Below are 27,015 nucleotides of genomic sequence, written 5' to 3'. Positions count from 1 at the left end.
GTGCTCCCAGATGAGAAAACCAGACGCCTAAGGACACCCCTGCGTCTGTCGCACTTGGACACGGGAAGAGGACCAAAGGTGCAGCCACGTTCCCAAGCACCCCACGTCTACTACTTACCTGCTTGTTGTCCCTGACTGGTTTCCTAGCCAGAGCCTGCAGCCTGTTTGCCACCAGGTCGAACTCCCACAGAGAATCATTACGCACCCAATGCCTTACTGCAACTCTGCTGCCGCCCCATCTCAAAACCTCCCCCCACCGCCACACAGTGTGACCTGTTGGTGTGGCTCTGATTGGTGCCCAGTACTTACCTTTGCTCCCTGATATTGGCTTTGTAAGTCATTGTTAACCCTGTGTTTTCCTCCTAGGATAACATTGAGACAACTCTGAAAATTACACTATTGATTTCTGAAACTGCAAAATATTTATGCCTAAAAGTCTATTTACCTGATTTGGATTTCAGTTTAAATCACATGTAAAAAAAAGTGTTATTTTTCTGAACTGGTCTAGGATTTATTATTTGAGCGTGTCTCATTTATTGCCTCTGTACAACAAATGCTTAGCACTACCTTCTGACAAGCCTACTTGCTTTCCCACACTACCACAAAAGAGAGCATTAGTCCTATCTATTTTTCCCTCTGCAATACTAATTGGGAATAGACTGGACTCTCTGCACAGTGTACGTCATGTTAGTGCACTATATAGAGAAGACCGCTTCCGACACCCTCTTAGAAGTTAGCATTTATACCGTGATCACATTGGCTAGGCAGGTTAGCAAGTTGCAGACATGATCCGCCTCCTCTCCTTTTGCGTGTTTTTGAAATGACAATGTAACTATTATAGTCAAAGGTATTGTCTTTTCAAATGCCTGTCCGAATTGCACATCAACAAAGTGATTTCTGTCTTTGCCTTTTTCATATCTTCTCCTGGCCATGGATGAGAGGAGACTGCACAGGTTGAGGTTGGATCCTTGGAGGGTGGGTGGGGGGAGGCTGGAACCATAATATTCACAGACTATGCTTTTGAAGTCAACAAATTGGGCAAACATATCAGAAAGCAATTTGTGTCCAGGTCCCTGTCCCTTATTGCTAAGCAAGGTTGCTAGTTTGGTAGTACATATTTTCTCAAAGGTTTCAGAGCACATTCTTTTAGGGGTATAGCAGCAGTAGCTTTATTTAGAGGTATACTGGTGCATAAGAGCTGTGATGCAGCAGTTGTATCTTCTTTTTTGCCAAACATTTATATTTGGTATATTGAGGGATCAATTTTCCAGTACTTTTTGATCAGAATGATGGAATTCTGTGACGGGCCGGACTGGGCTGACCCGCACAATGCGCCTGCTTGTGCTGGCGCTTCCCCTGCTGGCCCGGATGGGCCTCCCCATTCCACCAATCGAGTCGTCCGGTGTCTGCACCCTCGGGAACCTGGACGTTTAATTGGCCAGCCATCGCTTCCTGGGAGTAGGGAAATCGAGAGAGGAGTTCCCGAGAGGAAGACGACAGAAGAGACGATCGAGAAGGACGAGGATGACAGAACACCCACAGACGTGTCCGGAGGATCCAGGGGCCGTACGGAGCCGTCCGCTCTGTTCGAGTGCAGAAAGGAGGAGAAGATCAGGAAGCCGGCGGTCCCAATCGGGGACGAAGAAAGCAGGTTCCGGGGAGCAGGACGCGAGTACCCCCATGCTTCAGGAGAAGCGTGGCAGAATCAGGTGCGTGGAAGTATCCTGAACAGGGTTAGGGCGGACGGGAGGGGGGATTATCACAAAGGGTGGAGGGCACATCTTAAAAAGAAATCACGAGGGAGGGTGAGCAGGCTTAAAAGACAAAAGAGGAAAAGATTAAAGAATAACAAAGTATGTCAGTGAACCAAATGAAATAAGTAAGTGGCAATTCACGCAGAAACAGTATACCGAAGAATGGAGGGAGAGAAAACAAAAGACAAGGAACAGCGAAGAGACCAGAAAGCCACCCCAAACACAAAGGGGAAAGAAAGACAGTGGTTAAGAGACAACGGGGAAAAGCGAGAGATAAAAACAAAAGAGTGAACCCAAAAGACCAGGAAGTAACAAGAAGAGGAAAAGGGAAAGACAGAAAAAGGAAGAGAAAGATAAGAAACACGAATCACTTACCGCAATTATTCTTCTTCTTCCCACATGTGCTTCCCGAGAGTCCTAGAGGTGCAAAAAGAGAATAAGAAGAGACCATAAATCCCTGCCTGGCGTAAGGACACGGAGAGTGAAAGCAACCCAAGACATCCATCTATTATCATAGACTGCTATATTCAACCAATAAAATACCACTTACCTGTACATCCGACGAGCACTGTGTGATTACTAGCACTAATTCTGCAACATTCTGTCTTCTTTTACCCTCCTCCTAGATTGACATCTTCTTTCTGGTTGACGATTCACCTCCCTCAGATTCCTTTGTGCCTTATTGTTTCCACTCTTAAGTACATCTTTTTATCTGATGTCCAGCTTTGTCATCAGCACATCTGCATCATGGCGATGTGAATGGAACTGGGGTGTTCGATGCCTTTGCATAAATCTCATATCATGGTGGTGCTGATGCTGCATTTGGCAGCCAAGGTCTATGTCCACACGCTTGGTGGTGGTGTTGGATGGAAGGTGTGGACATAATGTTATTACTGTGGGAATGTGGATATGTGAATGAATACTAGAAACAAATATTGGGCACTCTTTGGGAAAACCGGGTAACGCCATCAATACTTATGGCTAGAATAACAATTCTGCATGACACCTCCGCACACTAAGAGCTGACATCCCATATCAAAAGGTGGTTAGCAACAGCCCTAGCTACAGCAAACATGGTGATCCTGAGATTCTGGAAGACTGCTAAAGTGCCGACCCTTAAAGAGTAGTTTGAAGACATTTGTGAAACTGTGTGGTTTGAAAAAATGAATATACAAAATCAATGATAGACTTGCACAACTTGAAAGTGTGTGAGGGTGATTTTTGACAACTTAGTGAAATGAATGTGGGTCACGGTCTTTTACCCCTGTCTGTTTTGTCCTTTCAAATGCTTTAATCTTCAGTAGTGAGCTACTGGGAAGCTTCTAGGAGGGGGTTGGAGAACAGTGGAGGAATGAACGATATAGAGGAGGTGGTACGTAGTTCTCTATGGCTTATTGATCCATCTCGTTGGGTGTGTCGATTGAGAACTGTTGTGATCGTATGTTCAGAATGTATCTGGAGCTCTTTTTCGTTCTTCTACTTCTTTCCATCTCTCTAATCATTGTGAGGCAGGATATACCATTTGTTAGTTTTGAAATTTACATGAGAAAGTATATTAGGTTGCAAGCTTTACAAATGTATACAGGTGTCTGTGTCTTTTTTTCCTTTTATAAAACTGAATAATAGATATGAAAAACATTCTTTTGTATTTAGTGTATAATTTTGACAAACTAAGAATATATATGTGTGTGTGTATATGTGTATATATATATGTATATGCGTGTATATATATATATATATATATATATGTTCGATGGCATGTGTAGCTGCAGATACACATGCTGTGCACATCCCGCCATCTGGTGTTGGGCTCGGAGTGTTACAAGTTGTTTTTCTTCGAAGAAGTCTTTTCGAGTCACAAGACCGAGAGACTCCTCCCATTTCGACTCCATTGCGCATGGGCGTCGACTCCATCTTAGATTGTTTTTTTTCCGCCATCGGGTTCGGGCGTGTTCCTTTTCGCTCCGTGTTTCGGGTCAGAAAGTTAGTTAGAATCTCGGAAAAATCGTCGGTATTGTTTGCGTTCGGTATCGGGTTAGTTACAACAGATCAACACCGAATTAAGAAGAGCTCCGGTGGCCCTTTGGGGTTTTTTCGATCCCCGTCGGGGCCTGGTCGGCCCGGCCACGTGTCTCTTCAAGGCTGATGGAACGGACCCCATTCCGCTTTTGTCCAAAATGCCATAACAAGTATCCATATACAGATCAACATCGGGTCTGTAACTTGTGTTTGTCACCAGAACGCCAAGGAGGATACTTGTGAGGCCTGTCGAGCGTTTCGGTACAGGAAGACACTCAGGGACCGAAGAGCAAGAAGACTGCAAATGGTGTCGGCGCCGACAGGACAAGGGCGTTTCAAGGAGGAGGAAGAAACATTCTCCACCCAGGATTCGGACTCTGAGGAGATCGATCTCGAGGAAACGCCGAATACCGTGAGTAAGACGTCGAAACAAAGAACTCACGAGAAGACCGCTAAAGCCCAGGGGACGCCACCGCCAACAGGCCATGGCTTAACCCGAAAAATAGGTGACCGTTCATCGGCACCGAAAAAGGGCGAGCTGGTGTCGAAGTCATCCGACTCCGGTCGAGATACCGGCACACAACAATCTCGGGCCCGAGATAGTGGCTCAGAGAAGATTCGGCACCGAGACAGCAGCACCAAAACGGGTCGCCACCAAGAGAGCACAACGCCGAAAGTAAAAAAGGTTTCGTCGGAGCCGAAAAAAGCAGCCAAAAAAGTTTTGGTACCGAAACAGCCGGCCTCGGAACCGAAAACAAGTTCCTACACTGAGGAACAAGAACTGTCCACACAAATGAAGACACATAGATTTGGACAGGAATTAGAGACAATAGAGCCAGATCACACACAAAGACGGCTCTTTATTCAAAAAGATACAGGGAAGATCAGCACTCTTCCTCCAGTCAAAATGAAACGCAAGCTTGCCTTCCAAGACCAGGACAAACAGCCACACACAAAGGTGGCTAAACAAGTAACACCGCCACCATCCCCACATCACTCTCCGCAACCATCACCGGTAGCCACTCCACCAATGATGCAATCCCCAACTCATACAGGAATGAGTCAAGATGACCCTGACGCATGGGACCTTTATGACGCACCAGTGTCAGATAATAGTCCGGAATGCTATCCAGCTAGACCATCGCCACCAGAGGATAGTACAGGCTACGCACAGGTGGTGTCAAGAGCGGCGGCATTTCATAATGTCAGCCTTCATTCAGAGCCCATTGAAGACGACTTTCTTTTTAATACACTGCCGTCCACACACAGCCAATATCAGAGTCTTCCTATGCTACCTGGAATGCTAAAACACTCCAAACAAGTGTTTGAGGAGCCTGTTAAAGGGAGAGCCATTACTCCAAGAGTAGATACAAAATATAAACCGCCACCAACAGACCCAGTGTACATTACACAACAGCTAACACCAGACTCTGTTGTGGTGGGAGCAGCGCGCAAAAGAGCCAACTCTCATACTTCAGGAGATGCACCACCTCCAGATAAAGAAAGTCGAAAATTCAATGCTGCAGGCAAAAGGGTGGCAGCACAGGCAGCAAAGGCAGCAAACCAGTGGCGTATTGCAAATTCGCAAGCTTTGTTAGCCAGATATGATAGGGCCCATTGGGATGAAATGCAACACTTTATTGAACATTTACCCAAGGAGTTCCAAAAAAGAGCGCAGCAAGTAGTAGAAGAAGGACAGAGTATCTCCAGTAATCAGATACGGTCAGCAATGGATGCTGCAGACACAGCTGCTAGAACTGTCAACACAGTAGTAACAATAAGGAGACATGCATGGCTGCGTACATCAGGATTTAAACCAGAGATACAGCAAGCTGTGCTGAATATGCCATTTAACGGACAGCAGTTGTTTGGGCCGGAGGTGGACACTGCGATCGAAAAACTTAAGAAAGACACTGACACGGCCAAAGCCATGGGCGCACTCTACTCCCCACAGAGCAGAGGCACATTTCGAAAGACACAATTTCGAGAGGGGTTTCGAGGGCAAACCACAGAAGCCACAACCTCACAAACAAAGCCCACTTACCAGAGCCAGTATCAGCGGGAGGTTTTCGGGGACAATATAGAGGGGGACAATTTCAAAGGAATAGAGGAAAGTTCCAAAGTCCCAAAACTCCTCCAAACAAGCAGTGACTTCAAGGTCACAAATCCCCAACACATAACACCTGTGGGGGGGAGACTAACCAAGTTTTACAAACATTGGGAGGAAATAACAACAGACACTTGGGTCTTAGCAATTATCCAGCATGGTTATTGCATAGAATTTCTCAAATTCCCTCCAAACGTCCCACCGAAAACACACAATATGTCAAAACAACATATAGATCTTCTAGGACTAGAAGTTCAGGCATTGCTACAGAAAGAAGCAATAGAATTAGTACCAAAACAACAAATAAACACAGGAGTTTACTCCCTGTACTTTCTGATACCCAAAAAAGACAAAAGTCTGAGACCTATACTAGATCTCAGAACATTAAATACCTACATCAAATCAGATCACTTTCACATGGTTACATTACAAGAAGTAATCCCACTGCTCAAACAACAAGACTACATGACAACACTAGACCTAAAGGATGCATATTTCCATATACCAATACATCCTTCACACAGAAAGTACCTAAGGTTTGTATTCCAAGGGATACATTACCAATTCAAAGTGTTGCCATTCGGAATAACAACTACACCAAGAGTTTTTACAAAATGCCTAGCAGTAGTAGCTGCACATATCAGAAGGCAGCAAATACATGTGTTCCCGTACCTAGACGATTGGTTAATTAAAACCAACACGCTAAGAAGGTGTTCACAACACACAAGATATGTCATAGAAATCCTCCACAAACTAGGTTTCTCAATCAACTACACAAAGTCACACCTTCTGCCGTGTCAAACACAGCAATATTTAGGAGCGACAATCAACACAGCAAAAGGGATTGCCACTCCAAGTCCACAGAGTTCACACATTTCACAATGTAATACAGACCATGTATCCAAAACAAAAGATACAAGTCAAACTGGTGATGAAACTACTAGGCATGATGTCTTCATGCATAGCCATTGTCCCAAACGCAAGGTTGCACATGCGGCCCTTACAACAGTGCCTAGCATCACAGTGGTCACGGGCACAGGGTCAACTTCTAGATCTGGTGTTGATAGACCGCCAAACATACATCTCGCTTCAATGGTGGAACAGTATAAATTTAAACCAAGGGCGGCCTTTTCAAGACCCAGTGCCACAATACGTAATAACGACAGATGCTTCCATGACAGGGTGGGGAGCACACCTCAATCAGCACAGCATCCAAGGACAATGGGACATTCAGCAAAGACAGTTTCATATAAATCACTTAGAACTGTTAGCGGTGTTTCTAGCGCTGAAAGCATTTCAACCCATAATAACCCACAAATACACTCTTGTCAAGACAGACAACATGACAACAATGTATTACCTAAACAAACAGGGAGGAACACACTCGACACAGTTGTGTCTCCTGACACAAAAAATATGGCATTGGGCGATTCACAACCACATTCGCCTAATAGCACAATTTATTCCAGGGATTCAGAATCAGTTAGCAGACAATCTCTCTCGGGATCACCAACAGATCCACGAATGGGAAATTCACCCCCAAATACTGAACACTTACTTCAGAATGTGGGGAACGCCACAAATAGATCTATTTGCAACAAAAGAAAACTCAAAATGCCAAAACTTCTCATCCAGGTACCCACAACATCAGTCTCAGGGCAATGCACTATGGATGAACTGGTCAGGGATATTTGCGTACGCTTTTCCCCCTCTCCCACTTCTTCCATATCTAGTAAACAAGTTGAGTCAAAACAAACTCAAACTCATACTAATAGCACCAACATGGGCAAGGCAACCTTGGTACACAACACTACTAGACCTTTCAGTAGTACCTCATGTCAAACTACCAAACAGACCAGATCTGTTAACACAACACAAACAACAGATCAGACATCCAAATCCAGCATCGCTGAATCTAGCAATTTGGCTCCTGAAATCCTAGAATTCGGGCACTTACACCTCACACAGGAATGTATGGAGGTCATAAAACAAGTTAGAAAACCTACCACTAGACACTGCTATGCAAATAAGTAGAAAAGATTTGTTTATTACTGCCATAATAATCAAATTCAACCTTTACACGCATCTGCAAAAGATAATGTAGGATACTTACTACATTTGCAAAAATCAAAACTAGCTTTCTCTTCCATTAAAATACATCTTACGGCAATTTCAGCTTACCTGCACATTACGCACTCAACTTCATTATTTAGGATACCGGTCATAAAAGCGTTTATGGAAGGCCTAAAGAGAATTATACCACCAAGAACACCACCAGTTCCTTCATGGAACCTCAACATTGTCTTAACACGACTCATGGGTCCACCTTTTGAGCCCATGCACTCTTGTGAAATGCAATACTTAACGTGGAAAGTTGCATTTTTAATTGCCATCACATCTCTAAGAAGAGTGAGTGAAATTCAAGCATTTACCATTCAGGAACCATTTATTCAAATACACAAAAATAAAGTTGTTCTAGGGACAAATCCTAAATTTTTACCAAAAGTAATCTCACCGTTCCACTTGAATCAAACGGTAGAATTACCAGTGTTCTTCCCACAGCCAGATTCTGTAGCTGAAAGAGCACTACATACATTAGACATCAATAGAGCACTAATGTACTACATTGACAGAACAAAACTAATTCGAAAGACAAAACAACTATTTATTGCCTTTCAAAAACCTCATACAGGAAATCCAATTTCAAAACAAGGCATTGCTAGATGGATAGTTAAGTGCATTCAAACCTGCTATCTTAAAGCTAAAAGAGAACTGCCTATTACACCAAAGGCACACTCAACCAGAAAGAAAGGTGCTACCATGGCCTTTCTAGGAAATATTCCAATGAACGAAATATGTAAGGCAGCAACATGGTCTACGCCTCATACATTTACCAAGCACTACTGTGTAGATGTGTTAACTGCACAACAGGCAACAGTAGGTCAAGCTGTACTAAGAACATTATTTCAAACTACTTCAACTCCTTCAGGCTGAACCACCGCTTTGGGGGAAATAACTGCTTACTAGTCTATGCACAGCATGTGTATCTGCAGCTACACATGCCATCGAACGGAAAATGTCACTTACCCAGTGTACATCTGTTCGTGGCATTAGTCGCTGCAGATTCACATGCGCCCACCCGCCTCCCCGGGAGCCTGTAGCCGTTTAGAAGTAGATCTTAAACATTTGTACATTTGTAAATATATTACTTTAAACTTCATTATGTACATACGCATTCACTCCATTGCAAGGGCACTATTACTAGCATACACAACTCCTACCTCACCCTCTGCGGGGAAAACAATCTAAGATAGAGTCGACGCCCATGCGCAATGGAGTCGAAATGGGAGGAGTCCCTCGGTCTCGTGACTCGAAAAGACTTCTTCGAAGAAAAACAACTTGTAACACTCCGAGCCCAACACCAGATGGCGGGATGTGCACAGCATGTGAATCTGCAGCGACTAATGCCACGAACAGATGTACACTGGGTAAGTGACATTTTCCATATATACATGTGTGCGCGCAACCATTACATATGTATGTGTGCGCACCTATACATATTTAAATGTGTTTCTTACTTTTTATGTATGTTTTTTTCTTGGGTGTAAACCCCCGCCACGCCACTCTATTTTTGTAGGCATTTACCGAAACCATAACTCAAATACAACATATATATTTATATCTACATGTGTTTGTTAATTTGAAAATTATTTTTGAATGGACTTGCTGCTCCTAGTGGAGTTTTCATCTACAAGTGAATTACAATGGAATGAAGAAATAATATCTATCCATGTCCTTCTTAAATCATTCAAGAATCATCTTTGCTTACCATATCCCGCTAACAACTTCTAATAATTTTCTGTTCTAACTTATCACCTTACTGTTATGAATCCATCATAATATGTACTTTACAGAAAACTCAGACAAAATTTCAGCTAAAGTCACAAAAGTATTTCTACATGAGTTGATACCAGCTAGAATTGTGTATTTTGTTGCACGTGTCCCAGGTGCAGCAGCAGCTCCTCCGTTATGACGGAGGAGCGTTGCCACTCCCACCACCCACCCCTGCTGAGAGCCAGCAGAGGGAAACATGAAAAATAATATGATAATAAAAACATTTGATTATAATTTTATTTTTCTTACCACGCTAGAGCCAGCTGAGTCTGATGGGGCCGCATAATGACACAGCAGGGGGAGGAAGAGTAGTGCGCACAGTAAGTGCACGTCAGTTTGGTTGGCTGTCCATGGATGGCAAAAGCGACATGCCCCTATCCACCCGTGCTGCAGAGCCGGGTGGAGAAGAGGCACATGCTCCCAGGCCCTGAGCGAGCGTTAAACCAGCCTGCTCAGGCAAATCACTATGCTGGTAAACACTATTAACAGCATGATAGCAGCGTCTTGATTGGCATCTGGGAGCCTGCACAGCGTGTACTAGCCCTTGAGGAATCAGGAGTCTGGACCGGAGCACATAAAAACTGAGACTGCAGCCAGCAGCGGCAGGTAAGTACTTTTTTGTTTTATTTATTTTGTTATTTACCCCCACTCCCTCTGCCCTCTACTACCCCCTGCCCCACCACTTATCAGTAATAGCAGCCGCCTCTGCCCAAGTGGCTTTTCCAAAACATATTCTCTCAAACAAATGTATGTTATCTGCACTCTCCTCATGATGCGCTGACTACCACTCTCAATTGCATCAGCTCTGCATCCATGTCAGAAACCAGTTGTTTAACCAATTTTTTTTTTATCGCAGGCCAGTATTGTTTTACTGTTCATAACCACCTTCATCTTGCTTTTGTATTCTTACAAAGCTGCTACAGTACCTGCTTCATATGGGAAATATTGGGTGATTTTGTGTATGGATTGTGTCTATGAGCTTTGCTTTTTCATGTTATAATAGAGTTCTGTCAAATGACGATTTATAATTGGCATTGTGACAATTTTCATGGCAAGAAAATAAGCATATTCTTAGATAATCCAAGAGATTAGCAAAGAGTAATTGATCAAACAGTCATCTCCCGGCTCCATTTGTTCCGAATGGAACTGAAAGTCCAGTCTCACAGTTTGTTCTTAAAATTATTTTCTGCACTGGTATGGCACAAGTAAAGCGTGTCTCTGATAATTGACATGACTTGCTTGTTTTTGGAGTGGCGTGATACATGTATTCTATGAGTGCATTTGGCCATGAGATACATTTATGGACTGCTTCAAATGATGCTGTCTACGTCTGCTTGAGGACACCACATTTTTGATATTACATATATTTTTGAATATGATGGCAGTAGAAATACCATGGTAAGAATGTGATGTCAGGCACATTTGATATACAGCATTACATTGTGGGTACTCTGTGGAGAACGCAAAGTATGACCTAGTTTACTGTGGGATGTATTTAATTTGCAATGTTTATTGGCTAACACCTGTAACAGTGGTACATTTACAAGTTTTAAGCTATTTAATGTATATGGTGTGACATTTCAGTTGTTAGGTTAATAGTGTTCACCTTGCTTTTGTTTGGTTTGCAGTTTCAATAACGAACTCTTACAAAATGAAAATAAACTTTTCAAAATGTAACATTGGGTAAGTTGTTTGATTAATGTTTTCATATGTGTAAACTTTAATTTGTTGCCTTCATAGGATATGGATATCGATCGCCAGTCTCTAAGCAGTATGGATAAAAATCCTTCTGAGAGGGGCTTAAGTCAATTTTCTAATCAGACTGATGAGAACTGGAAAGGCAAAACATCTGGAAGTAAGAACGTTTTTGATAAAAACTGTATAATAATATTTTATTAGATGTGAACTCCATGTTAATCCACCTTCTGCCGCTGCTATTGGCACTTTGAGTGCCCTATTTTAACCATTGACTTGATAGAACTGAAATCTGCAGTGCAATTGTGTTTTTGCTCTCCATAAGGGTGCTTCTCAGAAGCTCTTTATTGATGTTAGAACAGTTTTTTTCTTTTGGTGTTTTTGCATATTTATTAACAACTTTACATGTGCATATTGTTTTAAACATCAAGGAGTGCACTGTTTGAGAGACAGCAGTTCTCAGATTTCAAATCCCCTAGTGCTGTCTTTTGCTGCTAGGAGACCTACATTAAGTCAGGAAATTCCTGTTCTGTTCACATGTTTTGGACCTTGACTACATCCTAAAGAACTAACTGAACATGTCAGTGAGAGAAAGATTACTTTGCGTGAATCAAACCAACAAAGCAGTTAAAGCTGCTTTCTATTCAGAGTAAATCTTAAAAGCTCCTAATTTGCCAAACATGCTGTTTGAGTTATTAATGAACTGAAAGTAGAACCAGGCCAACAAACCTGAATACGGGCTGAGACCAGATGTAATCAATTTGCAGATTTTTTTTCTCAATTGATAGTAAAAAAAAAAAGAAATAGTATTTAGTGTCAACCTCAGCTCAGAATGAAACTGATTTGCTGACTATCTTATATGAGAACCTATGCCGATTTATTAACCTGAATGATGAGTAAGTGAAAAAGCTAATAAAGTCGAACAGACCTTTGCCTTCTGTTGGGAATATTACACGAGCCAGAGTTCATAAGGAACCATTATCAACAACTTTTTCCAAGGTATATGCTATCCGTAATCTTTGAAGTCAGGCTCAGTACCAGCTAATTTTTTTTTTTTTTTAAAGCTGTGGTTCCTCCTTTGTTAAAAAAAGCCAAATCTCAATATTGGATGCTGTGAAAATTATAGACCTGTATCCCAAATACTATGTCTTGTTAAGCTTCTGGAACAAGCTGTCTCTAACCAGTTCTCATTGTTTGATGATCGTCTGAAACTCCTCTAGCCTAGACAGGCTGTTTTCCAAGCAGGATGTAGCACAGAAAATGTGTTCACTGTATTCAACGATTAAAGATGCTAGTTAGCTTTATCACCTGCGGTTGATTTGATGGAACATTGAGTGCTTCTTGACAGGCTTGACAGCTTTCATATCAAGGATTTGCCTCTGAAATGGTTTCAGAGTTTGTCGGGTCAAAGAGCTCAGGTTATACTTGTCCCTTATCTGTCAGAGGCAAGGTCCTTGACTTGTAGTGTTCCTCAGGGGGTCTGTAGTCTTGCCGGTGCTGTCCATTCTTTATATGGGGCAATTGTTGGAAAGTGCCATCTTTCTGGCATAGTTGCCCCCACTTTTTGCCTGATGTCAGTGTGCTTAGACTGTAGTTTACTGGGATCCTGCTGATCAGGACCCCAGTGACTGTGCTCTCTCCTCTAAATTTGGTTGCTGAGAACCTTTTTACACCCACTATTGGCATACTAGTGCACCCATATATCTCCCTAGTATATTGTTCTTAGGTACCCAGGGCATTAGTACACCTGGGGTCCCCCATGGACTGCAGCATGTATTGTGCCAGCCATGGGAACCCATGCAAACTGTGTCTGCTGACCTGACATTGCAGCCTGTGTGATATGGTACATGCACCCTTTTACCACCAAGCCTTGTCACTGCACTTTGACATTGTAAGTCACCCCTCAGGGAGGCTTTTCAGCCCAAGGGCAGTGTGCATGTCTCGAAGTGTGAGGGTACTCCTGCATGAGCAGGGTGCCCCTACAGACCCTAGGCCAATTCCTGGACTCTGTAAGTGCAGGGAAGCCATCTTAAGGTACGTAGTGGACACCGGTCAACCCAAGTGCTCCATAATGCCTTTTCTGAACCTAGGTATGTTTGGTATTAAACACATTGGAATCATGCAACTAGACCGATTCCAGTGTCATTTGCAAAATACCATGTACTCTGGGGGTTCCTTAGAGGATCCCTCCAGTTCTACCTGTGCAGCCTTACTGGGTCTAGCTGCCAGCCCACGCTGCTGCTGACCCCAGACACTGTTTTGCCCTCCTACTGGTGAGCAAGGCTCAGGCCGGAGAGCCAGAACAAAACATTTCCTGCAAGGAAGAGGTGTGACCACCTCCCCCTTGTATTAGGTGTCTAAGGTCTGGAGTGGGATGGGGTCTGAGAGAGCCACCAGATTGCTTTGAAGGACACATTTGGGGCCTGTGGGAATTTGGCTCTGTATATACTATTTCAAATTAAGAAATAGTGTGCACAGAGTCCAAGGGTTTTCCCTTAGAGGTAAGATAGTGGCAAAAGTAGATAATTCTAATGCTCTATTTTGTGGTAGTGTGGTCGAGCAGTAGGCTTATCAGAGGGTAGTGTTAAGCATTTGTTGTACACACACAGGCAATAAATGAGGAACACACACTCAAAGACTTACTCCAGGCCAATAGGTTTTTATATTGAAAAATATATTTTCTTAGTTTATTTTAAGAACCACAGGTTCAAGATTTACAGTTAATACTTTAAATGTAAGGTACTTCACTTAGATTCTTTAGGAACTTTGAATGAAAACAATATCATGTACAGTCTTTGTAAAAATGGCAATAAGCTATTTTCAAAGTGGACACAGTGCAAAAGTCAACAGTTCCTGGGGGAGGTAAGTAAAGGTTAGATGAGGAGGTAAGTAAAACACTTACAAGTCTCAGTCCTGGGGCATAGGCAGCCCACTGTTGGGGATTCAAGGCAACCCCAAAGTTACCACACCAGCAGCTCAGGGCCGATCAGGTGCAGAGGTCAAAGAGGTGCCCAAAACACATAGGCGCCTATGGAGAACAGGGGTGCTCTGGTTCTAGTCTGCCAGCAGGTAAGTACCTGCGTCCTCGGGGGTAAAACCATGGGGGTTTTGTAGAGCACTGGGGAGGACACAAGTAGGCACACAAAACACACCCTCAGCGGCACAGGGGCAGCCGGGTGCAGTGTGCAAAGCAGGCGTCAGCTTTTGTATAGGTTTCAATGGAGGGACCCGGGGTCACTCTAGCGATGCAGGCAGGCACAGGGGGGCTTCTCGGGACAGCCACCACCTGGGCAAGGCAGAGGATCGCCTGGTGGTCACTCCTGCATTGAAGTTCGGTTCCTTCAGGTCCTGGGGGCTGCGGATGCAGTGTTGGTTCCAGGCGTTGGGTCCCTTGTTACAGGCAGTCGCGGTCAGGGGGAGCCTCTGGATTCTCTCTGCAGGCGTCGCTGTGGGGGTTCAGGGAGGTCGACTCTGGTTACTTATGGGCTCGCAGTCGCCGGGGAGTCCTCCCTGAAGTGTTGGTTTTCTGCTGGTCGAGCCAGGGGCGTTGAGTGTAGAGTCTCACGCTTCCGGCGGGAAACGTGAAGTCCTTGGAAGTTGCTTCTTTGTTGCAAAGAAGTTGCAGGTTTTGAACAGGGCCGCTGTTCACAGGAGTTTCTTGGTCCTGTAGTCCAGGGCAGTCCTCTGAGGCTTCAGAGGTCGCTGGTCCCTGTCGCATGCATCGCTGGAGCAGATTTTCGAAGTTGGAGACAGGCCGGTAGGGCTGGGGCCAAATCAGTTGTCGTCTTCCTCCTTCTCTTCAGGCTTGTAGGTCAGCAGTCCTTCTTCTTTTTTCAGGTTGCAGGAATCGGATTTCCTGGGATCTGGGGAGCCCCTAAATACTGAATTTAGGGGTGTGTTTAGGTCTGGGAGGGCAGTAGCCAATGGCTACTGTCCTTGAGGGTGGTTACACCCTCTTTGTGCCTCCTCCCTGTGGGGAGGGGGCACATCCACAATCCTATTGGGGGAATCCTCCAAACTCAAGATGGAGGATTTCTCAAGGCAGGGGCCACCTCAGCTCAGGACACCTTAGGGGCTGTCCTGACTGGTGGCAGACTCCTCCTTGTTTTTCTCATTATCTCCTCCAGCCTTGCTGCCAAAAGTGGGGGCAGTGGCCGGAGGGGCGGGCATCTCCACTAGCTGGGATGCCCTGGGGCGCTGTAACAAAAGGGGTGAGCCTTTGAGGCTCACCGCCAGGTGTTACAGTTCCTGCATGGGGAGGTGAGAAGCACCTCCACCCAGTACAGGCTTTGTTCCTGGCCACAGAGTGACAAAGGCACTCTTCCCCATGTGGCCAGCAACATGTCTGGTGTGTGGCAGGCTGGCAGGAACTGGTCAGCCTACACTAGAAGTCAGGTAGGTATTCAGGGGGCATCTCTAAGATGCCCTCTGGGTGTATTTTACAATAAATTGCACACTGGCATCAGTGTGCATTTATTGTGCTGAGAAGTTTGATACCAAACTTCCCAGTTTTCAGTGTAGCCATTATGGAACTGTGGAGTTCGTGTTTGACAAACTCCCAGACCATATACTCTTATGGCTACCCTGCACTTACAATGTCTAAGGTTTGGCTTAGACACTGTAGGGGCATAGTGCTCATGCACATATGCCCTCACCTGTGGTATAGTGCACCCTGCCTTACGGCTGCAAGGCCTGCTAGAGGGGTGACTTACCTATGCCACAGGCAGTGTGAGGGTGGCATGGCACTCTGAGGGGAGTGCCATGTTGACTTAGTCATTTTCTCCCCACCAGCACAGACAAGCTGTGAGGCAGTGTGCATGTGCTGAGTGAGGGGTAAAGAGGGTGGCATAAGACATGCTACAGCCCTTAGAGACCTTCCCTGGCATCAGGGCCCTTGGTACCAGGGGTACCAGTTACAAGGGACTTACCCGAGTGCCAGAGTTGTGCCAATTGTGGAGACAAAGGTACAGTTTAGGGAAAGAGTACTGGTGATGGGGCCTGGTTAGCAGGGTCCCAGCACACTTTCAAATCATAACTTAGGATCAGCAAAGGCAAAAAGTTAGGGGGTAACCATGGCAAGGAGGCATTTCCTTACAGTGCCCTCCTTGCAGAATCCAGTTTGCATCTGTCCTGAAACCCCCAGTTTCTGCTCTGGCGCGGAACTACACAAAGGACAAGGGAGTGATCCCCCCCTCCCTCCCATCACCCCCCCCCCAGGGAGGTGCCCAGAGCTCTGCCAGGTGGCCACTTGAGTCTGCCAACAAGATGGGTAGAGGCCCCTGGGAGCATCTGACTGGTTAGGCTAGGTAGATGACGTCCCTGACCCCCGCTGATAGGTGGGTCACTTCAGAGAGTATCCATCCCCTTTTAGTGTTACTTAAGGGCTTACCCATGGTTGGGTCCTCCGATTCTTCAAGCAAGACTCAATGCAAGACCTCTTCTGCTCATGGCTTACGGAACCACTGCTGGTCTGCTTTGGAACTGAAACATGTCTGCTTCGGATGGGAAAGCTCCCACTGCAACATTGTTTCTGCAGATCCTGCAAGAATTCTGCAACATCCAAGGCTGTGAATCCTCTAGGGTCACAAGGACTCTGTTTACACCAGGAAGCACAAAGGAATCTGCCTTGGACTGGAGGAGTGACTCCCTTGCAACCACATTTTCCAATGAAGACAACGTTGACTGGCTGGTGGAGTCTGCTGTCCCACAGACATCCAACAACTCTTCATCACAGTGGTGAGTCTGTGGCCTCCTCTTGGTTCCTGCTTGTCTTCTAATCAACTTGGGAGATTGTGGACCCCTGCTCCTGCCACTGGACTGGAACCCCTGTGCACTGCCACTGTTGCATTTGCCAAGGCTTCTTGACTCTTCCTTAGGGAGATCTTCAGGCACCAAGAAGCCCCGGCCTCCAGCACTCTGCAGCTCGAAGATCAGCCCCTGTCCTGCAACTCCTGCAACGTGGGACTTCAGTTTTGTTGTGCTGATGAGGCCTCCTTGTGACTCCCTGTGTCCATCCCCTGTGGGTCAGTCATTCAGGCTCCATTGACGTCTGATGGCCTTCCTGCATGCTGGGGGCCAGCCCTACTGCCTTCTCAGGGGTAGTGTTTCCTGGGCCTTGCTGGTCCCCAAAACTTTCCAAATACTTTTTCAACTCCAGCTTCCATTTCCCAGTGCTTGTTGGTTAACTGACTGGTCACTGACCCTCCTGCGATCCAGCGACCATCGTGGGACAGCTCGGAGGCGAATTGTGGGATGATCTGCAGCTTCTGGACCCTGCAGCTGGACTTCTTCTTCCACCGACTTGCAGGAACTTCACCTTCAGGAGGGTCGGCATTGCCACCTGCACCACATGGGCACCTCCAAGGGTGCTGAACTCTGTCCCCTCCTTTGCAGGTCCTCCACATTCGGAATCCATCCCTGGGGTCCACTGGCTTGGTTCGCGGGTCGTGACAGCAGCTGGACAATCTGAGGCTTCCACTGACTTCAGAGGAGTCCCTTCTCCCTTCTGCATCATGGTCCCTGGTATAGGTACGCCTGACTTCTGGGTATCCCTGGGATAGTGGCACTCTCCATTCTTACTCTTGTCTGCTGGTTTTCTTAGGGTCCACTCAGAAGGGTCCTGAATTCCACAAACTCAAACTGAATTCCACCAACTCAAACCACTACTCTCTGTGTTAGCCTATGGGACAACTGGGTGGGTAGCTACCTTACACCTGGTTGCTGGGAACACTTACTGTACTTGCCTCTGGTGCGTCTATCTGACCCCAGCCCCTAGCTAACTACCACAATTAGCTTGGTTGGGGTTAGTATTTCAATTCTACTTTTTTATTATATGGTTTGGCCCTCCCATAGCTCCATATGTATTTTTATGCTATTTCTGATGATTATTTTGTGTACATACTGTGTGTAGATATCTCCAAAAGGAGATATACCAATGATAGTCTAGTAGTAGTGCTGTAATAAAGTATCCTTTATTTTTGCAACACTTGTGTGGTTCTTTCTTGTGAGTGAGTTACTGTCTGACTTCTGTGGTATTGCAAGTGCTTTACATTCCTCCTGGATAAGCTTTAGCTGCTCACCTCAGCTACCCATAGAGCGCATTTGCTATCTGAACACCTATTCACTATTATTAAGGGTTTCCTGGACTGAATATAGGGAGCCACACCATAGGTGTACACCATAAACTGAGCCAGCCTCCTACAGCCGTTAGCCTGTCTTATTCAGGTTAGTGGTCTAACAGCTTTAAAGTATGCAGATGACACACACATTTTGTTTGTAGTAGACAGCGACCCTAGGGTAAGAGCTGTGAATCTTCATAATTGAATGTCCAATGTCCATTGGTGGCTGTATCCAAATTAGTTACATTTGAATGGGTGGGGAAACAGAAATGCTTCTCCCTTTCTGTCCGTCCCCTGACTGGGACCAGGCACTCTGGACTGTCCCCTTGGGTGAAAAACCTTCTCCAGCACAGTGCATTAGGAAACGTGGGATCAAATTAGTCTTGGGCATACTGGTCAGGTCCTGATTTGTCAAGCTGCGGATCTTGAAAAGAATTATCCATCTTTTCTCTGTCCAGCGGAGATTAATGCTGGTCAGTGCCATGCTTTCAGCCGGGCTGAATTACTGTTGTTAAACATATTTCGGCCTTCCAGCTAAAGCAGTCCCCAACCTTCAGTTGATTCAAAACGCGTCAGCAAGGTTAGATTCCATATCTGAAGGTCCAGTCAAACTGCAATCTGCCAAAGGATTGTATATAAATTATCTGATAGAGACTTCTAGTTGCAGATTCCTTACCTTAGAATTTCCCCCAGGCGCGTCCATTGTTGGCGCTGTGTTCACCGTGATGACGTCAGGGTCATACGTAGGCGCCGCCTCGGCGCAGTGACGTTAGTTTCTTTCCGCACCACTCGCTGATCTGGAGAGAGCTACCCTGGTTATTTCTTTGGCCAATTTCGGCACTTTTGTCGATTTTTTTGGGTGACTTTTCGGTGCACCGACGAGGTCCCCGTAGACTAGTTTCGAACCATGCGAGGACTGTCACCGCATTATGTAGGTGACAGATCCAAGCTGGGTCTGTTTGTGGTGTTGGGAGGGCGACCATGACCCTGCGTCATGCTCTGAGTCGCTCCTGGTCTCGCTCGAGAGGAAGATCTTGAGACCATTAACAGAGTTACTACCACTTGTCGTCTTCCAAGTCTTTGGATCCCTACGGTAAGAAGAAGTTGAAGCAGTCTAGACATTCTTCGACTTCTCCACGTCTTTCTGCTAATGCAACACGGGAGGAGTGTTGACGCTCCAGGCCTCAGTCTGCAGAGCCTGCTTCTGGGTCCGCTTCAAGCCTCTCCGAGTTTCCAGGAGACAGAGCGAGCCCTGCCCAATCAAAATAATTTTATGAAGCCATGTGTCTCATATTTGGGCAGTCCAACCCGCCTTCGGGACCTGGGGGTTCGGATGGAGGCCCTTCTGGTTCCACACTGGGGCTACGGCCACAGCCTCCGAGGGCCCCTCCAGATCCTTTTCCGGATCCGCGCTGATGCCGGTCATACCATCACGACCTTTCCCGACGCCGCCTCGGTGGTCGATGCTCCCAACTTTTCTTGTGCCCACAATCGACATCGACCCAATCCCGATCCCGGATGAGCCAGAACGGTGTCAGCTGACACGGCTTCCAACTTCCCTGGGGCCTACTCACCCCAGGTCGGATTCAGACCCTTTTTCCTATGGGTACAAATATGAGGAAAGTTTGGAGACGCTGGCATGCTTTCTTCTCCTACCGTGGCTAAGTCAAAGGGAGCCTCCTACTCTGTGGTGGTGAGTAGGGTGACTGAGGTCCTTGGCCTCGAACTGTCCACTGTAGCGTTCAGGACTAATCTCCTGACGGAGGTGCTTCAGCCTGGAGCTTCCGCTTCGGAGCCTCTCCTCCCCTCCCTTTCAATGAAGCCCTCACTGATGTCCTTCTGGGTACTTGGTCCAGATCCAGCAAAGCGGCTCCTGTGAATAGGACAATCGCTTGCCGCAATCTGCCCACCACAAACAATCCTAAATTCCTCTCCCAACACCCCAGGTCTGAGAGCCTTGTTATCCAGGCATCCTAATCATCTAGCGCATTCCCTTCCACTCTCCTGGATAGGGAATCAAAGGCTGGACCAAATTGAGAAGAAGATGTTTTTTTCCTCCAGTCTGGCGCTGCGGTGAATGAACACAGCATGTCTGTTGCAGCAGCAGGAGAAGGTTCTCCACCCGAACCTGTCCAGTCTCCACCTTCTTGTGTGGAGATTGAGCGGCGGCAGTTGACAGATTTTGACCTTCCACCCGAAGTATGTGATTTTATCTTGGCAGTCAGGCGTCCCTCCACCAAAAAGGTAGATGTCTCCTGTTGGCATAGATTTATGCCAGGATGCACAAACAAGTCTGTTGACCCCCCACCCTGCCCTTATTTGCGAGGTCCTCTTGTTTATACTGTTTTTTTGCCCAGCAAGGCTCTGTTTTGGGCACCCTCAAAGGTTATTTGTCTACTATCTGTATTTCTGAGATTGCCTTATCAACCCTCTTAAAGTCTCCTATAATCAGTAGGTCCCTTAAGGGTCTTACCACGTTTCCTCCTTCACCATTCATCATGCCCCAATGGGATTTGAATTTGGTTGTGACATTTCCATCTTTCCTGACAATGTGATGTTTCGAACCAATGCTTCCTTTTTCCCTGCTTTTTTTTTATGCACCCCCCACATCCTTCTAAGGAAGAGGAGAGAGACTCCACCGCCTCGACCCAAAGAGAGCACTGTCGTTCTACCTTGATCATGCCAAGGAGTTCTGCGTGTATGAGCAATGCTTTGTTGGGTTGGGCAATGCAGAAGAGAACCATCTCTAGATGGGTCGATCCCTGTGTTAAAATGTGCTACGCATTGGCTAAAGTGCAGCCCCTGGGTTTGCGTGCTCACTCTACCAGAGCAACAGCTGCAACCATCAGTAAGGCAGCAATGCGGGCATTCTTGCACACGTTAACCAAACACTACTTACTGAACATTTGTGTCCTAATATGATGTGGGTTCGTAGACTCCCCTCCGGGGATGGTATTGATCGGGTATCTATTTTGAGGTAAGTAATGTGCATCTAGAAGTCTCTGTCAGATGAACAAGTTACTTACCTTCGGTAACACCTTATCTGGTAGAGACAGATTCATTACTGACCCATACTCCCGCTCTGCAACCTGAATCCTAGGAACAGGGACTTCCCTTTTCAGGCCTCTAATTTTAATGCACCAGTGGCCAGTGTTCTTCAAGGCTCTGCGTTACTGGCATAAAAAGTTGTGAAAAGAAACTGATGTCAGCGGCCAGGATGGCACCTACATAGGTCCTGCAGCGTCATATCCAGCGTGCACAACAATGGACGCGGAGCCGACCAATGCCGCGTGATGGCGTGCACGGATACTGCTTGAGAAGAATCTCCGGATCCAGACTGACACCTGGGGGAAATTCTAAGGTAAGGAATCTGCAACTAGAATATGTCTCTACCAGAAAAGGCATTAATGACGGTAAGTAACTTGTTCTTTAACTAAATGTTCCTAATTAGCTTGTTATAAATTACCTTAGCATTTGTTTAGTTGCAAATTGCTCCATATCGTCTTGATATTTTTATATGCTCAATAAAATACTTGTGCTCACTCTTAAAACTAAACAACCATTGGCAAAGCCACTCTGTCTCTTTTTGCCAGTGCTTATTGTTTGCTGCACTGGCTTAGCAATGCTTGTGCAATTGCACCACTATGTCGCTTCTACAAGCTTTGACAATGCAATGCTGATAGAAGCAACATAGTGGCCAACTAGCAAATGCAGAAAGTACACTTCAAAGATGGTCAGCAGCTACTTTTGGCTTTGTTAAAGCTAGCTCAGTTTTACAAGCATTGGCAATAGCAGATAATGGTGATAGTGGCTAAGAGGCAGGAGAGAGGAGAAACAGAGACACCAAGCAACAGCAGTGCTCTCTGTCGTGAGATGGGAAAGCAAAGAATCCTAAACAGTTGGGGGTGGGAGGCTGGCTGGTCCAAGGAGAAAAGAGGATGATTGAGGAGAGAGTGATTGGGTGGGGAAACAAGGGACACAGTACAAGTGTTCTAGAGAGCTTGGAAAGGTGTTACATGTAGCTAAATATACTATTTGGTTGTGGGTAACAAACTAGGATATCTGGGCTACAGCATGTAAAAGAGCTTCTGTCACAATTGCAATGGCATATTCCAGGTCTCTGCCACCCTGGCCCCTTTACCACAGTACACCATGTTATCCAACAAAGAGACATTTCATGAGATATTTTTGAAAGCTCAAGTTAGGTTTTGAATCTGTATCTAGATGCTTATTAAGCTGTGAATTTTTCAAATATGCCTATTGTAGAAAATTGAATCAGTCAGAAATTCTCACTTTCATGTTATAAGAGAATAACTGGAACCCATTGAGTATTTTTGGAGCATATACAATAAAACTAGGGTTTTAGCTATCTGGATACTTAATATAAAAATAAATTAGCGGACAAAAGTAGGTCTTATCAGGTGCAGGAAGGGTAAACCTTCTTGTTCCAGACCTCAAACATATAATTTCATAATGTCATTGAAAAAAATAAAGGAAAGGGAGGCACTGTCGTAGTTGGACTCTTGCTTTAGGCAAGACTGTTGGTTTAAGGATGACAGTACTTATGTCTGTAGGCGACCATGCCAGTCCTACAACAAGTCGCAACTGTTGTCCCAACCCTTCCGGCTCACAAGCAGCACATCACCAGAAACCCAAACAGTAAAAGGTGCTTTGTGGCTGCCTTCACGCATGGACTCAAGAGTGTGATATCTCAGGGAGTGTTGTGGTTAAACAGAGATTACCCCTTTCTCACATTAACAACATGTCTCATTCAAACACAGGCAATGAAGAAGATGGAGTAAGGTTTCAATAGGTTTTATTTAGCAAAACTGCATTCTGCGATAAATTGCATGGGCTGCAATGATTAGGATATTGAACAGTGCAAGAAACAGAATGGTAAAGACAATAGTAATTAATTCAAAGACCCCCACCATTTTGTAATAACATGGAAAGACATGTAGTGTGTAGTATGTCCTAATACCCTAGCATGATAGACCTAACCTCTAACCCAAAGGAGAGCTAGGTATGTTGAACCTAATCTGCCAATGCCATGTCCATGAGAAGAGCCCCCAACCCTTGTTACCTTGGAATGAGGTCTCTAGCTTAGACTCCTTAGGGACACGAAGACTGGGTCAGCGTCAAGGCGACATGCAGCATCGATAGCAGCAATGGCATCTAGTCGGAACCCCTCTGACTATCTGTTTAAGTGAGGAAGATTTATACAGATCTACTTGGACCCCTGACGTAGGTTTATTCCAAAACAATAGCTAACAAGGCATGCTTGGGAAAGTAATAAATATAAACAATTCCCTCGAAAGCGTGAAGAGGGAAAGTACAGAGTGGACACCTACAGTTTATCTTTGTCGCTTGATATTGACGCCTTAGCGCGGTGGCACTGATAACGCAAACTAAAAGATGGGCCTAAAAGCACAGGTGGTAAATGCAAAAGATGGGCCTAACTAAGAACAAGGCAACCATCTTAAAAGATTTAATTAAATAAATGCACTAAAACAGAGTAAGCGAAGTAGGGTAACGGGGTGACGGGGGCACAAGTGTGCAAGCCAAAGGCTAAGCTAACTCCTGTATCCCATTAAAACAAACTAGGATTCATTACAGCACACCTTGAGCTGCTCTCTGACCATATATTTTTTCTCCAGTGTTGATTTAAGAAATATTAAACTTTTTCATACACTTTAAATTATAAGGAATTTTGGAGTTTGTTTTTCAATTACTGCATACATTATTTTGTTCATCCAAAACAGCTACTGTTTCTCAAATTGAGAAACCATCACAGAAAATATCTTTACTGTGAATGAGGGTTAGATTCTTCCTTGTTTACCTTCTACTTTAAGAGGGTGTTTAATGACTTTGAAGTTAGTCTTATTAGATATTTGATTGAAAAACAAATTACATTATGCCACTGAAGTTCACAGACTTTGTCATTAAATTAAATGTTTTGTGAACATCCAGAGTCTGAATGGAGTGAGTCTGTTAATCTTTTAAATTGCATCTTGCGGGTCCCACCAAGCCAAAAAGGGTTTGAAAAAAATAGGACAATTAAACATAGGGTCGATGAAACCCCCTTTTGGGTGGCAGCGCCTTACTCTGGCATACTTCAACTCAGGCTGATGGATCGAACTCTGTTTCGCTTTTGCTCTCGGTGCCATGCCAAGTTCCCGTACACCGACCAACACTCAGTGTGCAATCTCTGCCTCTCTCCCGATCACAAAGAGGAATCCTGTGAGGCATGTCAGTCTTTCCGTTCCAAGAAAACTCTGTGGGGTCAAAGAGCACGTTGGTTAGAGATGGTATCCAAGTCGTCTGGACAAACACCCAACATTTTTGGAAAGAAACAAGCTCAGACTGCAGTTTCCATTGCAGAATCTGATTCCAACCGAGACTCCGATGGGGACAGCCAAGTAATTCCAGCGGCACAGTATGTGAGTACATAAGCCCCTTCCAATCCCCAGAAACCATCTAAAAAAAATATCAGCACTGGTCTTGGGTCCACCACTGCTTGCTGGCCATGGTCGGACCCGAAAGATACATTCCGATGACCAACCCTCGGATTCAGCACCGAAAAAGACCAAAGTGCATTCGGCAGCATCCGAACAGTGTTCCACTCCTGGTTCAGGATCAACCTATAGAGTGGAAAGTTGCACTTCGGAGCCGAAACACCCAACATCCATTTCGGAGCCAAAAAAGCTACCATCTATTTCGGAGCCAACATTTTCTTCCCCACAAAACATTCCCTTTCCAAACTTTCGGAGCTAAAACCTTTGGGAAAGAAATATGCTCCAACTGCAGAGGAATCTTCAGAGATAAGGCCCATACTTGAAGTGATGGATAATAAACAGCGCAAAATCCATATCCATAAAGATACTGGAAGGATTATTGCTTCTCCTTCTGCGACTAAAAGGAAATTAACTTTCTAAGAGACTTTAGAAGCTGGGCCTTCACCTGCAAAAATATTCAAGCACAAGGAGAAGCCAAAGGACGTAAATCAGCCTTCACCACCACATTCTCCTTTGATTCCTTCTTCTCAAGCACCTGATACTCTACCACCACCTTCACCTACACATTTTTATCTGCAATCCTGTTTCTTCACAGGAGGATGAATTGGAATGACACTCCTTACTTTGTAGACCCATAGGATTTATATGACCCAGACCCTATTCCATCTAATAATTGATTTATAACCAACTAGGCCATCTCCACCTGAAGATACCACTACCTATAATCAGGTCGTTGCTAGGGCAGCTGCATATCACAATGTGCAGTTGCACTCAGATCCCATAGAGGATGATTTTCTATTTAAAACACTATCATCTATGCACAAGGAGTATCAATGCCTACCAATGCTCCCAGGCATGCTTGAGCATGCAGATGGCATTTTTATGGAGCCAGTGAAGGCTAGGCTAATTAACCAAGGGTGGGCAAAAAAATACAAGGCTGCACCTTCAGATCCACTCTTTACCACCCAACAATTGCCACCTGACTATTGTTGTTAGTGCAGAAAGAAAAAGGGCAAATAGTTCACCAGGGATGCTTCTCCCCCGATAAAGAAAGCCGCAGGTTTGATGTAGCAGGGAAGATAATGGCAACTCAAGCTGCTAATCATTGGAGAATTGCCAACTCCCAGGCTTTTATCCAGATATGATATGCTTCATTGGGATGAGATGGAGGAGTTCTTAAAATATCTCCCACCAAAAAAGAGCACAGCAGATAGTGACAGAGGGCTAGGTTATCTCCAACAACTAGATTAGATCTGCCCTAGATACCACAGAGACGGCAGCAAGGAGTATGAACACTAGTGTGGTCATCAGAAGGCATGCATGGTTGTGAACTTCAGGGTTCAAACCTGAGATACAACAGGCAGTACTCAATATGCCTTTTGACAAACAGCATTTATTTGGCCCAGAGGTAGATAACACCATTGAAAAATTGAAACAAAGCCTCCGAGACAGCTAAGTTATGGGTGCCCTTTATACTAAACCTGCTTGGGGTCCTTTTCGTAAGCCCCAGTTCAAAGGTGGTTTTAAACCATCAATATCAGATCCCTTTACATCCCAACAAAAGCAGAGACAACAATATTACACCAGAGGATCCTACAAAGGAAACAATTTTAGAGGTAGAGATAAATCCACCGCCACAAGAGGTTCCTCCACCTCCTCCAAACAGTGACTTTCTACACATCCCCACACAGTATACATCTCCTGTGGGAGGAAGACTGGAAAATTCTTCCAACAATGGCACCATCAGATCGATGGGTGCTATCAATTATCCAGAATGGTTATTGCCTAGAACTCATTTCTACTCCACCAAACATTCCCCCCTCGTTCGCACAGGCTTTGTCTAGAACACCTCAATTTGTTAAAACAAGAAGTACAATCGCTTTTACTCAAAGTTGCAATAGAGATGGTACCTG

The 27,015-nt window shown here is 45.1% G+C and overlaps 1 protein-coding gene across 1 annotated transcript in view; it reads left to right on the top strand.

The window, feature by feature from the left end:
- Positions 1–27,015, top strand: part of ARFGEF2 (ARF guanine nucleotide exchange factor 2) — a 557,551-nt gene that overhangs the window by 395,570 nt on the left and 134,966 nt on the right. Inside the window, exon 34 of the mRNA XM_069243445.1 lies at positions 11,515–11,629. Coding sequence (XP_069099546.1) covers positions 11,515–11,629 — 115 coding nt within the window. The remainder of the gene's footprint in view (positions 1–11,514; positions 11,630–27,015) is intronic.

This window comes from Pleurodeles waltl, chromosome 7, assembly GCF_031143425.1.
Source record: "Pleurodeles waltl isolate 20211129_DDA chromosome 7, aPleWal1.hap1.20221129, whole genome shotgun sequence".
In the NCBI taxonomy this organism is placed as follows: domain Eukaryota; kingdom Metazoa; phylum Chordata; class Amphibia; order Caudata; family Salamandridae; genus Pleurodeles; species Pleurodeles waltl.
Note: the sequence above shows the minus strand (reverse complement) of the source record. Positions and strands in the feature narration are given on the sequence as shown.